General features: G+C 44.0%; 1 protein-coding gene across 3 annotated transcripts in view; it reads left to right on the top strand.

Moving 5' to 3' along the window:
* The window catches only part of PHYHIPL (phytanoyl-CoA 2-hydroxylase interacting protein like), a 131,577-nt gene that overhangs the window by 82,853 nt on the left and 35,629 nt on the right, over positions 1 to 13,095 (top strand). Inside the window, exon 1 of one of the 3 annotated variants that reach the window (XM_018085421.2) lies at positions 5,385 to 5,690. The exons of the other annotated variants lie outside the window; for them this stretch is intronic. Within the exon in view, the coding sequence (XP_017940910.1) occupies positions 5,492 to 5,690 (199 nt within the window). The 5' untranslated portion in view covers positions 5,385 to 5,491. Of the gene's footprint in view, positions 1 to 5,384; positions 5,691 to 13,095 lie in introns of those variants that run through there. 3 annotated transcript variants of the gene reach the window in all.

The raw sequence follows: 13,095 nt of genomic DNA, 5'->3' as shown, positions 1-13,095 counted from the left end.
ACCTCTGCCATGTGTGTGCTGCTTTGGCTGTCCCAGGCACTGTGCTGTGCCCTGGGAAGGGGGGAAACATTATCAGGACGCAGAGGGGTTCCTGTGCTACCGTTTTGCCAGCTTTCCCCAACTGTGTGCACTCTGCATCAAGAGCTGGCATCGTGGCACACACTCCTTCACTTGCTGCGTTGTGTGGAAGGCGACAACCTGCCATGGTGTCATATTCATACATTTTCCTACGTCTGGTTTCCTCTGCTTAGCTCCTACCAGAGGATAAAGAGTACAGGGGGAGGCTTCCTTCCCCCTTCCTTCCCTGCCCTACACAAGGCTTGGAGGAACACTGCCTTCTCCTTTCCTTTGAGAAGTGCACACAGTCCTTGGCACCAGACGTGGTCAGCTGCTCCCGTGCTCCTGTTTGCTTGCTGGTGTGTGGCCGAGGGCATGACAGGAAGGCAGGCAATGCTGTACTCCTGAAATGAGGCATAGCAAGTGCTGGGTGCCTGCAGCCCCAGCCAGCCTGCCAGTGCTTGTCTGCTCGTTAGTTAGCAGGTAGAACATTACAAGTGACTTGCACTTAGTTGCTCCCCTGTGCAAGCCCCTCTGATCTCCAGCAGGCCTGGAAGACATGATTTAAGGCAGCGAGGAATGTGTTGCTGCTAGAGTTTGCACAGCTAGAGTTTGTGTGGTAATGCTACCTTTGAAAATAAAAGAGTGCTTTGTAAAGGCTACCAATACTGCTAAATGTAATGACAGGAGAAAAATAATTTTTAAGATGTCTCTGCCAAGAATGAGAATCTGTTTGTCAGAAATAGCCACCAGCACTCCCTCAGTGGAAGGGGAGGAGATCTCTGCTATTTGCTTCTCCTCCTTTACAGTCTCTAGAAGGGTGTATGCAAAGGGACTTTTCTCTTTGTCTCCTGTCCCAAAACAAGGAGGACACCACAGCAATAATCTTTTGATGACAGAAATGACTGAATCAAAGTTTGTTATGAGCTATAAAGCAGAACATACTGTTACACTTTATCTGTGCAGGGAGTGATCTCTTTATTTAGCAGCAGTTGCAGCAACAGAAATTTTTCTGACTACAGGTTTTGTTTTTATGCCTTCCCAAGCATTCTCCCTTTTGGTTGAAGTTGTGACATGAGATCAGGAAAGCTTAAGAGCTTAAGTGACTTCTTAGCGTACCATCATTTCGAGATGAATAAGCATTCACGAAGACAGCCTGTGGGAAGCGAATTGATGTACTATTTGAACACCCTGACTTTATAATTCATACAAAACTCTCTCTGCAGGAGTGTGCCCAGTGCCGAAAACTTTGCCTTAGGGTTCAGATGGATCAAGCAGTAATAAGACTCCATGGCCAGTTGAGGGGGAGGAAGAGGGGGAAACAATTTAAAAGAAGTGAAAGAAGATACCCATGGTCATTGTTGTCGCAAAGCTTTTGCTCCCACAGCCTGTGGAAGTGCCACACAATAGGCTGGAGAACTGACCCTGCTCTCAGTTCCCTGCCTGTGGGATTGCAACCTCGGTTTGGGAACAGCTGGCTCAAGCAGAGGCAGCTGGCTGCTCTGCTCAGCTGTGTTTTGAGATGAGCAATTTTCTGTTGAGGTCAGGGAGAGTTTGACAGTAAAAGGAGTTCAGACCACCATCCCTAGAGAGGGTGGAGAAACCTAAAATGAGAAAATAGGGATAAGACTATATGTTCTCTCTAAAGCTGGCTGCATGATCTATTCCAAGCTGGATATATTTGTTGATGAAGTGTTTTTCCCAGCAAGATACAGGAAGGAGGTTTTACTCCAAGATGAATTCACAGTTTGCATAATATTTCCATTTAGCCCTGAAGACATCTCAGGAGTACCTGCCTGTGTTTTGTCCCTGAATTATTTGCTGTCACATTTTTGCTGGACATCATTGCTTCCGTGTTGGCAGCAAGAAGGTTGGTTTGCAATTCAGGTAGAGGCCAGTCATGTTATTTTGGGTACTTGTGATAGCTGTGTAATTAACTCCTGAGGGCATAAGATTAGTGGTCAGGCTATAGATAACCTATGGATCTGATAGCAGCTAATCTCATTAACCCTTGAATTTAGTTTGATTTATATTTCATTTGCTTCACCTAGTTTATTATATATTACTCAACTTTAAGGAAAAAAAATATCAAAAAGTGGTAATGGAGCATTTTTGCTCAAGCCTCAAACTCTCTGCAGGGAGTGGAGGATATAGATATAATTTAGTGTCATTGGCACTAATTTCTATTTCACTAGTAGGCAAATGTGAACAGTCCTTGCTTGGTGATAAAGAATTTCAGTTTTCTATCTCTCCTTAGGCCTACTCTGTGCCATATCCCCCTTTTCTTAATAACTCTGCTTGAATAAGTTTTATTAATGCAAACACATAGGTAGTAATAAGTTTCTAGAGATTTTACTGTAAATGAACATTTGGCTGTGCTCCAAAAATACATGCAGGGTTCAGTACTGCCTTAATACCAGGTCTAATTCATTCCTGGAAGGAGCAATTTAGTGGTATGCAGAAATTAAGGGGGGGTTTTGCTCAGTTTTTGTTCGACATTAGCTGTATCACTGTAGATATGTGTATAATTAGGTTGGTGCAACCTTTAAATTCATTTGATGGAGCTACAGCTATAAAATATGTTTAAAGGAGTAATGAATGTTCTAAAAATGTAAGGAAATAAACTGTAGTAGTGTAGTTATTGCCCCCACAAAATAGAAAGGCTAATCTAGATAACTGGCATTTGAAATACACGCCCTTACTTCTGTTGCTGTGCTCAATCTGATATTGTAAAACTTTTCTGTCACTGATATGCGCAAATTCATACTTCCACAGCATGACAGGCAATATGAGACTGATAAAATCCATGCCGACAACTTTCTTGTCTAGTGACAGCTACTGTAAATAGCTTGCTAATGACAAGAGACCAGAAGACGTGTGCAGGTTGACCCAGGCTGGGTACCAGGTGCCCACCAAAAACACTCTGTCACTGCCCTCCTCAGCTGGGCAGGGGAGAGAAAATGTAACGAAAGGCTGCTGGGTCAAGATCAGGACAGGGAGAGATCACTCAGCAATTACTCTCATGGGCAAAATAGACTCGGCTTGGGGAAATTAGCTTAATATATTACCAATCAAATCAGAGAAAGATAATGAGACATAAAACCCAAACCTCAAAACACCTTCCCCCCACCCCTCCCTTCTTCCTCGGCTTAACTTCACTCTGGATTTTCTCTACCTCCTTTCTAACCAGTGACACAGGAAAACAGGGAATAGGGGTTATGGTCAGTTCACCACATTTTCTGTGCTGCTCCTTCCTTTTCAAGGGGAGGACTCCTCACACTCTTCCCCTACTCCATCATGGAGTCCATCCCACGGAAGACAATCCCCCATGAACTTATCCAGCATTGAGTCCTTCCCACAGGCTGCAGGGAAGTCACTGCTCCAGTGCCTGGAACACCTCCTCCTTCTCCACTGACCTTGGTGTCTGCAGGGTTGTTTCTCTCACATATTCTCCCTCCTCTCTTCTAATTGCTGTTGCACGGGGGTTTTTTTCTCTCTTCTTAAATCCATTATCCCACAGGTGTTACCACTTTGTGGATGGGTTCCACATTGGCCAGTAGTGAATCCGTCTTGGAGCTGGATGGCATTGGCTCCATCAGACATGGGGGAAGCCTCCAGCAGTTTCTCACAGAAGCCACCCCTGTACCTACCAAAACCTTGCCACACACAGTCAATAGAATTTAATTTCACTAAATAAAACCAAGTACTTCAACACAGAAAGCAATTTTTTTGCCTTTTTTGCTATTCTCTACCTTATTTCCCCTCCTCATCCCAGAAATGACCCAGTGGATGTCATGTGATCGAGCCCAAAAAAGGTACTCTCAATGGCTGAATTGAATTTATGCATAAGGATATTAATCAGAAGCTGGCACTGAGTCAGATGGGAGTTGGTGAGGTTAGACTGAAAATGGATAAAAATAAGAAAGAGATAATCAAGAAGAAGAAAAGTACTGGCATTAAAAGCAAAAATTAGATAAATAACTGGTAAATTTGGTTTTAAAAGCTCATATAAGATATTTGGTTAGCAGTGAGCATGGGAGAAATAGAGAGAATTAGAGAAAAAGATTTTACAGATGATGGGCATTTGATGTGAGTTCAGCAGGTCCCAGAGAAGCGGCGGTCGAACAAGTCTGAGCACAGACCTGCGTTCCATCACACAGGAGCCACTGTCAGACCTCTGTCATCAGGCAACAGCTGTGCCTGGATAAATGACCACTTGTTGTGCTTTGCAGCCAGCACTGTCCCTGTCAGCATGTGTACATGCAGCCCCCTGAACTCTGGACAAGGAGCTGAGGAGCTGCTGTTAGCCCTGAAGAGTTTTGCCGTATTTGTTTGCTGTTCTCATTTCTCATTCCAGAATATCTTGCAGGTTATCAAAGATGGCTGCTGCAAAGACACGTAAGAATAATTTAGGGGGCATTCACAAAGATTGATTTTAGCCTCGGGATGCTTTTCTCCCCCAGCTTCCTGTAGAATCAAGAGAAAGCATTTCCTCTAGGGCAACTGAGCACCTACAAAGAGCTCCTTTTGAGACACAGATGAGGATTTTTTCACCCTCCACTGACTGTTGAAAGATCCTAAGGCAAATAAACTCCTTAGGCTAAAGATGGCCTTTGCAATTATCCCTCTGTGCAGCCTGGTTTAAGGAGCAGGAGCAGTATTTCAGTCACTAACAGATTATGGAGTCAGTTCTAGGATTTTTCAAGGCTCACAGAATGCCATAATTCCTCCACTGACTTCAGGCACCCCAGGGCACTGAATATGTACAGCAACTGGAAATTTGTAAGGATTGCTATACTGTCAATAAATAACATACTACAGGGCTGAAATATATTCAGAACACAAATAACAGTGGCAGGACATAATTCAGAGCAGAACATGCTTTAATTAAAATGCTTGTGGATGTTGTTAAAGAAACAGTGCTATAAACTAATGATCACTTATTGTCTGCTTCTATACTCTGCTCTCTTTATCTAATCTCCCTGTATATGGGTGCTAAGTGGACATGAATTCCTACCAGAGCGAAACCATGGAAAAGACAGCTTCTAATTGCTGCTTCTAATGCATTTCATTGTGAAATTCTAATTGTGAATTACATATTGCATTGGGTCTGCATGGCAAGGTTCTGGTGGGCAGGGGGACAGGGGTGGCTATAGAAGTGGCTTCTCTGAGAAGCTGCCAGAAGCTTCCCCCGTGTCCAACAGAGACAATGCCAGGCAGCTCCAGGACAGGCCCACTGCTGGCCAAGGCCAATCAGGCATGGAGGAAACGCCTCTGTGATAACATATTTGAGAAGGAAAAAAAGTTATTGCGCAGAAGGAATTGCATCCAGGGAAGAGAGGAGTGAGAATATGTGAGAGAAGTAACTCTGCAGACACCAAAGTCAGTGGAGAAGTAGAGGCAGGAGGTGCTCCAGGCACCTGAGCAGATTCCCATGCAGCCCATGGTGAGGCGGGTTGTGCCCATGAAGGTCCACAGAGGAGCAGAGACCCACCTGCGGGCCATGGAGAAGCCCCACACCAGAGCAGCTGGATGCCCAAAGGAAGGCTGTGCACCTGTGGGAAGCCCACACTGGAGCAGGTTCCTGGGAGGGACTCGCAGACCCATGGAGAGAGGAGCCCACGCTGGTGCAGGTTTGTCAGCAGGACTGTGGGGGATCCATGCTAGAGTAGGGTGCTCCTGAGGGAATGCACCCCGTGGAAAGGCACCCACATTGGAGCAGTTCATGAAGGACTCAGGCTGGAGGAGTCTGTGGAGGACTATCTCCTGCAGGAGGGTCCCCACTCTGGAGCAGGGAAGGACTCCTCTCCCTGAGCAGCAGCAGGAACAACCTGTGATGGACTGACCATAACCCCCGTTCCCATCTCCCTGCGCCACTGCTTGGGGAGGAGGTAGAGCCTAGGAAGGAGTGAAGGGTTGGGGGAATATGTTTTTAAGATTTGTTTTAGTTCTCATTCTCCTACTTTGAGAAGTTAATTTCCCTAAGTCAGGTCTGTTTTGCCCATGACAGTCATTGCTGAGTGATCTCTCCCTGTCCTTATATTGACCCAGGAGCCTTTAGTTACATTTTCTCTCCCCTGCCCAGCTGAGGAGGGCAGTGACAGAGTGGCTTTGGTGGGCACCTGGCATCCAGCCTGGGTCAACCCACCACATCTATTTAAGTAATCATAGATCTGAAAGACAGTCTAAGAGCCTGTAGTAAGTGACTGTGAGTCCGGTGAGGGAAATTTAAGACTAGTCTCACTATGCATCCGGGCTCTGAGTCAAGGAGAGGGAATGCCTTGGTGTTGCCTCTCACTCATTTAAAATCATTCTCCTTGTGTTTCCTTAGCAGTTAATTAGCTGTGTTCATGGTAGCAGTGAGGGATGAAACAATGGTGTCTTTCCTGTCTTGCCTCATCATCTCGGATGCCGATGGTACAAAAACATCAACAACAACCTAGATCCCATCTTTTGTGCTTATATACTTATTATAAGTCTAGTTATAAGAAAACAAGATCAGTAGATGCCATTGAGGAACTGGTCACTTAGACTTTCGTCATTAACTTTATTAATGAACTGTAACTGCTTCTTGGCTGTCTTCTTTGAAGAGTTTTGATGTCATCCAGTGAAAGGGTGTAGTATTATGAGGAAAATCTCATTCATAGGATCAGTTGAGAGAGTTTCATAAAGGGCTTTGTGGAAAGAGGAAGGGCAGGAGGGAGGGCATGAGAAGATACTGTAATGGAAAGCCTGCAGAAATGTGTCTTGTTCCAATGAAAATGGGAAACACTGAAGAGAGAATGGGTCACTGTGGGCTACTTAAGCAAGTAAAAGTAAAATATGAACTGCACTGGAAACAGAAAACTGGAGAACCACCAAAACAGGCTTTTATATTCCAAGTTTAGTACACATGAGAAAAATAGGGACAGCATGAGGATACACTGAAACAGTTGCCAAGAGGTTAAAGATAATACGAAAAGACTGTGTTATAAGTCCTAAAGGCACAATAACACAAAATTACTTGACCAAGAAAATATTAATTATAATTAATTTGTAGTAAGGAGATAAATTTTGAAACCAGTTCTTATTCCCACTAAAACTAATTGGACTTTTGCCATGAAGTTTATTGGGAAGGCGATTAAACTTTAAATAATGGCTTGGTTAAGAAATCATTGATATAATTATGAACTGCTGAGGAAAAGTAACTAAGAAATACATAATGAAATATCATCACTTGAACAAATGCATCTGAGGTGTCCCTTTGGATATTTAAAGAACTGATGGAACAGCTAGTTGCTAAAAAACCCTACAGAGAACAGAGGTATCAAGAGACTAATAAAGTGTCAGCATGCTACAAGACTTTAAAAATTGAATTAAGAGTAACTATGGAAACTATTGTCTTATGGGCATGGCTCCAAATTGACATAAATACTATAAACAGTAAAGCAGAAGGGGGAAATGTATTCATATGGAGGTGAATAGTATAATGAGATCCAGATATGGCACAGGTGTTCTGCAGTAAACCAAGCCAGGCCAATTAGAATGTTTATCCCTCCACATCTTTTATGATGAAACCAGAAGATTAGTGGAGTACAGAACAGCATCAAGACTTACAAAGGCATTTGATGCTGTGCCACATAATATCTTAAGGAAATTGCTGAAACAAATCAGCTGGGACTAAAATTCACTTAAAGTTATCACAGGCTGGCCACTGAACTGTAGACAGAAAGTAAATCTGAATAGCAGTCAGTGTTGTCAAGGATAAGCAGACAGTAGTATCCTTTAAAGGTCAAGATATGGCACAATATCTGGAGGATAAAGCACTAATTAAATGTGGAAATGGTTACAAAAGTAGGAAGAATGATTAGCAGCACGGAGGAGAGAGGAAATACAGAAGGTTCTAGTTGTTCTCTGTGGTTACTCTGGATCTAATAAAGTGAAGCTAAACTTAAAAGCAAACTAATAAGTATTAATGCTAAGCATTAACAGTACTTTGTGCCCACTAGGCAACAAATAAATTTTATGAAGTTACAAATACTTTTTTTTTTTGGTCCATGAAAGAATTTGCCTTTCTTAGATGCTTATTCAGACTCTATAAAGCTGCTCAGAAAACTGAAATTCAGAAAGCAGCGCCACCAATAGCATTAAGAAAATGATTAGGCTGAGATATGCACACCCAGCTGACACAGTCGGAGGGCTCCGTACTCTGGAGTGTTTGTTGGGAATGAGGATGGCATGGTGGGGGTGGGTGGTAAGGAGTGAAGGCTCAGCTACTAGGGCATTTCCATGATTGTCCTGGGTCAGACCAAGGACTTACCCAGGCCGGTACAGTCTCTTTAGAAGTGGCTGAAAATGGATGTTTACAGAAAATGAAGATCATGGCAAGCACATAAAACAGTCTTCAGTAACTCTTCCCTGCACTCTAATAATTTCCAACTTAGAGACCCTGAGTCACTTGTGGGTTTAGTAACTCTAAAGGATTTCTTTTCCATGAACTTTTCCAGCCTCTCCTTAAATTAATGAGAACTTCTAGCACTGACAGTGTCCTTTGGTCTTACAACTCTAACATCGATTGCATGAAGTACCCTCTCTTTTGTTTGCTTTGGAGCTGGTTGCTATTCCTGTATGGGGAGACTTGGCAAAGAGTCAGACTTTGGCTACCCTGTTTGTGCTACTTGTTTGTGCTACTTGTGCTTTAGTAAATCTCTGTCTCATATACCCTGGGCTACCTTTTACACAGACTGTCTTTTTACCTGAGTAGTAGACTAGATTTTCTCTCCACTGAAGCCATTTTCCCATCACACTATACAGGAAACTTCAGATTTATGAGTAGGTTCCCTGGCACCAGAAGTCACAGGATTACCACAGAATTGTCTGTGATGTTTTAGACTATGCTTTATGGCTTGGCAAGAAAAGCCTGAATGCATGAGCTGAATGCAGTCGCTGAAATGAAACCTTCCTAACAGGGAAGGAGAGACATTTTGAGATGTATAAACTACTGCAAGCATCTCACTGGAGAGGTCCTAGAAAAAGCAAGGGCTTCCCAGCAGCTCCAACAACATCAAAGCAGCAAAGAGCAGACAGAAAACTTTCCAAGAGAGCTGCAGCCTCACTGCTGGACTTGGTGTCAGGGTGCCTGCAAAGGTTATTACATTTGCAGAGAGTTGGAGAAAGGGGGAGAGACACTCACTGCAGAGCTAAGAATAGACCCTGCTGCTCAGCCCTGGATTTTCCTAGGGAAAGAAAGGGGGACCTCCTTCATCCTTCTCCTTGTCTGAGCATTTGAGGAGACACTTGCTTTGCTATCTGAGAAAAAACAAAGAGGATCCCAGTGAGATCCTGTGCCTAGTGCTCTCAATTTCTGTCTCAGTGCAGCAGAGGAAGCTGTGTCACACTGCACATTAACTGTACTTTCACTTAGGGTCTGAAGTCTTTTTTTTTTTTTTTTGGTCTTTCTGTCACCAGTGTGTGGATTTTACTTCAGTCCTATGGTATTTCAAGAATATTTTGCACACAGTCCTTCTCAAGTATGTTCCTTTGCACGCTCGAAACACTTGACATGTCCATTAAAGACAAAGAATGACTGCAAAATTGCAAAGAATTTATTTCCATGAAACTTCAGGGATTAGTTGCTAAGCTTAGTCAATGCGCCTTTTAGGACTGACCTAAAACGTTCAATACCGGGTTTGATCCTTCTGTTTATCTGTCCTTTAATATTTTGCTTTTCTCCTCAAAAATGACATATTAATAGAAGGGGGGGGGGCAGGCTATTTTTATTTCCTTCCTTGTTTTTCTTTCCTGAAAACCATGTCTGTAGCCTTTTTGCCTTCTGCTTGCACAGTCCACTGAGCAATAACACAAGTCTTTTTTTATTCCCAAGTGGGAAGGAAGAGCTGGAACTCTGAGTCTTGATGAAGTCTGAGAAAGGAGGTTTCTTTTATAGCTTGCAGATAAAAACCTGCTACAGTGAAGTACAAAAGCGTTTTCAGATAGTAAGAATGGGGTTGCCCAGCTCTATGCTGTGCTTTGAGGACAGTTTTCCCAGAATGGAGTGAAACACAGGTGGGACAGAACTTTGTAATATTGGGGGGTGGGGTTCTTTATGGGGAGGAAAGGAGCACACAGCACCTTTTCCTCTTGCTTTTATGGCTTGAATGGGGTTGTGTCTTTTAGGAAAGAAGCCACACACCTGTCCTGCTGGTTGGCAGCATCTCTGCCTCTCTGCTGTAGAGTGGTAGCCCTGCAGCAAATCTTGGTGACTACCAGGGGGACTGTGAATGCCAGGCTAAGGCAGGAGAGCTGAGGTTGTTGAATTTAGCCAGGCAAGAGCTGTGTGTCACAGCTCACGTTTCCTGGTGCGTGTATCGTGCAGAAAATGCTGCTTCTCCCTCCTCACGTGAGGTTTCTGTAATAACAGTCACAGTGTTGTTGAACTGCAGAAGTTGGTAATATTCTATTTGTCTAAATGCTGAAAGTGTGAAAGGTTGCTGTTGTGGCAAATTCTTTGCAAGCTTTTGCAGTTCTAAACACATGACCCTCTGCTGTCTCTAACGTTGTGCTGCCATTGGCAGCCTTTCCATTACATAATGTTGACCCATATTTGTGATATGTGACATTTTTTGCTAAACACTGTCAGGGATAATCTGTCACAGAATAAACTTTCTGATTATACACCGAGACTCTGTCATCCTTTAGCACAAACATAACTTGTGCCTCAGACAATGCTATTCCTTGTTAAGACAAGCAGAGTACTGTTCTTTCAGGTAAGAAAAACACCATGAGAGTATTGTGTGCTTTGAGTCTCAAATGCCTAGGACTAAATTCATTGCCAAGTGATTGCACAGAATCACATTTGGGAGTAATTTGAGCTTTAAAAAATGTTGATCCCTAGCCCAGGTGATGGGAGCAGTGATAGGCTGAGGGAAACATGAAGTGTGACTCTGCAAAAATGCTGTCTCAGGTAGGTCCAGCTTTAGAAAAGCAGAGCTGTGGAAAAGGTTTCTCTGCTCTGCTCTTACACTGAAATCTGCCAGTATTTGGAGATTTAACCAGTCTTTTCTTCAAAAAAACAAGTGTAATGGTGTGGGGAGAGAAATAGATATAGCTCAGCCAGGGATTATTGCTACAAGACAGCTGAGAAATGAGAGGCCTTTGAGGAATGGCAACACCTCCAAAGCTGTCTGCTTTCAAAGAGCTATGCAAAAATTCATCTCTTCTTAAAAACCTGATTTCAGTTGCACAGAATAAGAAGTAGAAGAGAGAAAGGTGTAAAAGATACAGAGAGAATAAAATGGGAATTCTCTCAGTATTCAAGAACAGGCTCTGTTTCAAATGGACTTTATATAATGTTATAGCAAGGAAGTAACAAGATTGTGTGAGCTGCTGAAGCGTCTGCCACGTTGTGGAAAGGAGTGAATGTGGAACATAAGGCCAAGAGACTAAATACACCATCTTCAGAGAAAGAAATTTTCCAGCCTTACGTAGGAGATGACTGTGTGCTAAGAACAGTTGCAATATTAAGGAGAAAGGTTTTGCTTCTGTGCAGGGAATTAATGCTTGTCAGAGACAAAATTAAAACCTGATGAATGCAGTCTCACCCACTTTCATTTCTTTCCTCTCTGATTCTGCATTTGTCCTCATTCTGTCTGTGCATTCATTCATATATTTCTCTCCCTTCCCACCTCCCCATTGACTCACACTCTCCCTCCCTGCTACTGCTTCCTTTTCATTTTCTCTTCCTTTAGGTTCCCTTCCCACTCATTCCATTTCTCTTCTACCTGACCCCTCTGCACACATTTTCTGTCACTGTGAAAAAAAGCAGAGAGACAAAGAGAAGAAAAAAACAAAAGATGAGCAAGAAAGCAGGGGGAGGTGTGTGTGTGAAGAGTAGAGAGTGCTGGAAGGGTGCTCAGCATTGCACTTTCTCCCCATGATGCACTACAGATTTCTGAAGGTGCCAGAGGAGCCCGGGCTCCTGAAACCTGTTCCTTGCTCCCAGGCTGCAGCACTTGGCAGTGGCTCAGTGAAAGGTAACACCAGAGCTCATCTGCCGAGATTAGTGTCCCTAGAAATCATCATAAGGAACGGAATAATCCTAAAGTCCAGTGGAAAGCCATCTCTGAGTGACAGACATCTGGCTGTGTGTGGAGCTTACTACTCTGTCAGATCAGTGAGGACTGGGAGGGGACTGGATGGTCTTGGGACTGCAGAAAGAGAAATGGGAGCTCTAGGGACTCTCTGGACTTGCTGTCATGCAATGCTGACCAAGTAACATCACAGCCTCGAGCTTATTGGGGGCCTGTCTGCAGTGAACTGCTGTTTCCCAAAGCAGCTGCTGCTGGAGTCTCAAGATCAGTGGCCAAATGGTGTCAATTTTGGTTTGGTGAAACAACGAATTGGTGCCAAGAATTGCTTGTTGTAATGTGTGGTCAGCCTGTGACCTGGAGAAAGCTCTGTACTCCTGCAGCCCCCGAGGCCAAGAGGCTGCTCCTTTGTCCAGCCTGCGGTGGGAGGGAGCTGGGCTGTCACACCTGCTGATGGTGCAGTGCTGCACAAGTTTTATTTATTCTCCTATTACTCTTTATCTAAATTTTCTCCTTTTCTGGCTCCGTTCTTATTCCTGAAATTGTGAACTGATAAATAGTTTTTTAAAAAGCTTGGTATGGATAGCACTGATACAATGCGGGTCGTTTTTCCTTCCCACAAAAAGGACAGGTGGGAAGCATGCAGGGCAGGTAGCCATAAATGGCTCATTTCTGTACCCTCTCTTGCCATCTCTACCCTCCTGCCAGCTTTTCTAGGTTTATCAACCTAAACCGGCTAGTATTTCTTACTGCGAATTCTTGCATAATCGAAGATCGGAGCGGACGCCCGCAGCCCTTGGGTGTGACTGCGCACGGCGGTCGCGGTGGGCTGTGTGTTTGGGGAAGGGGGAGTCGGTAACCGTGGGTTTGGGGGGTGGTTTGCCTCGGGAACACTCTCCGCGGGTTATGGAATAACCTGGAAACAAACGGCTCCGCGGCGGTGCGCAACTGTGCCCGCGGCCGGCCGGGTGGA

Source organism: Manacus vitellinus, unplaced genomic scaffold, assembly GCF_001715985.3.
Source record: "Manacus vitellinus isolate BGI_N305 unplaced genomic scaffold, ASM171598v3 scaffold_80_pilon, whole genome shotgun sequence".
Lineage (NCBI taxonomy): Eukaryota > Metazoa > Chordata > Aves > Passeriformes > Pipridae > Manacus > Manacus vitellinus.
The sequence above is the reverse complement of the archived record's forward strand: the minus strand, read 5'-3'. Positions and strand labels throughout refer to the sequence as shown.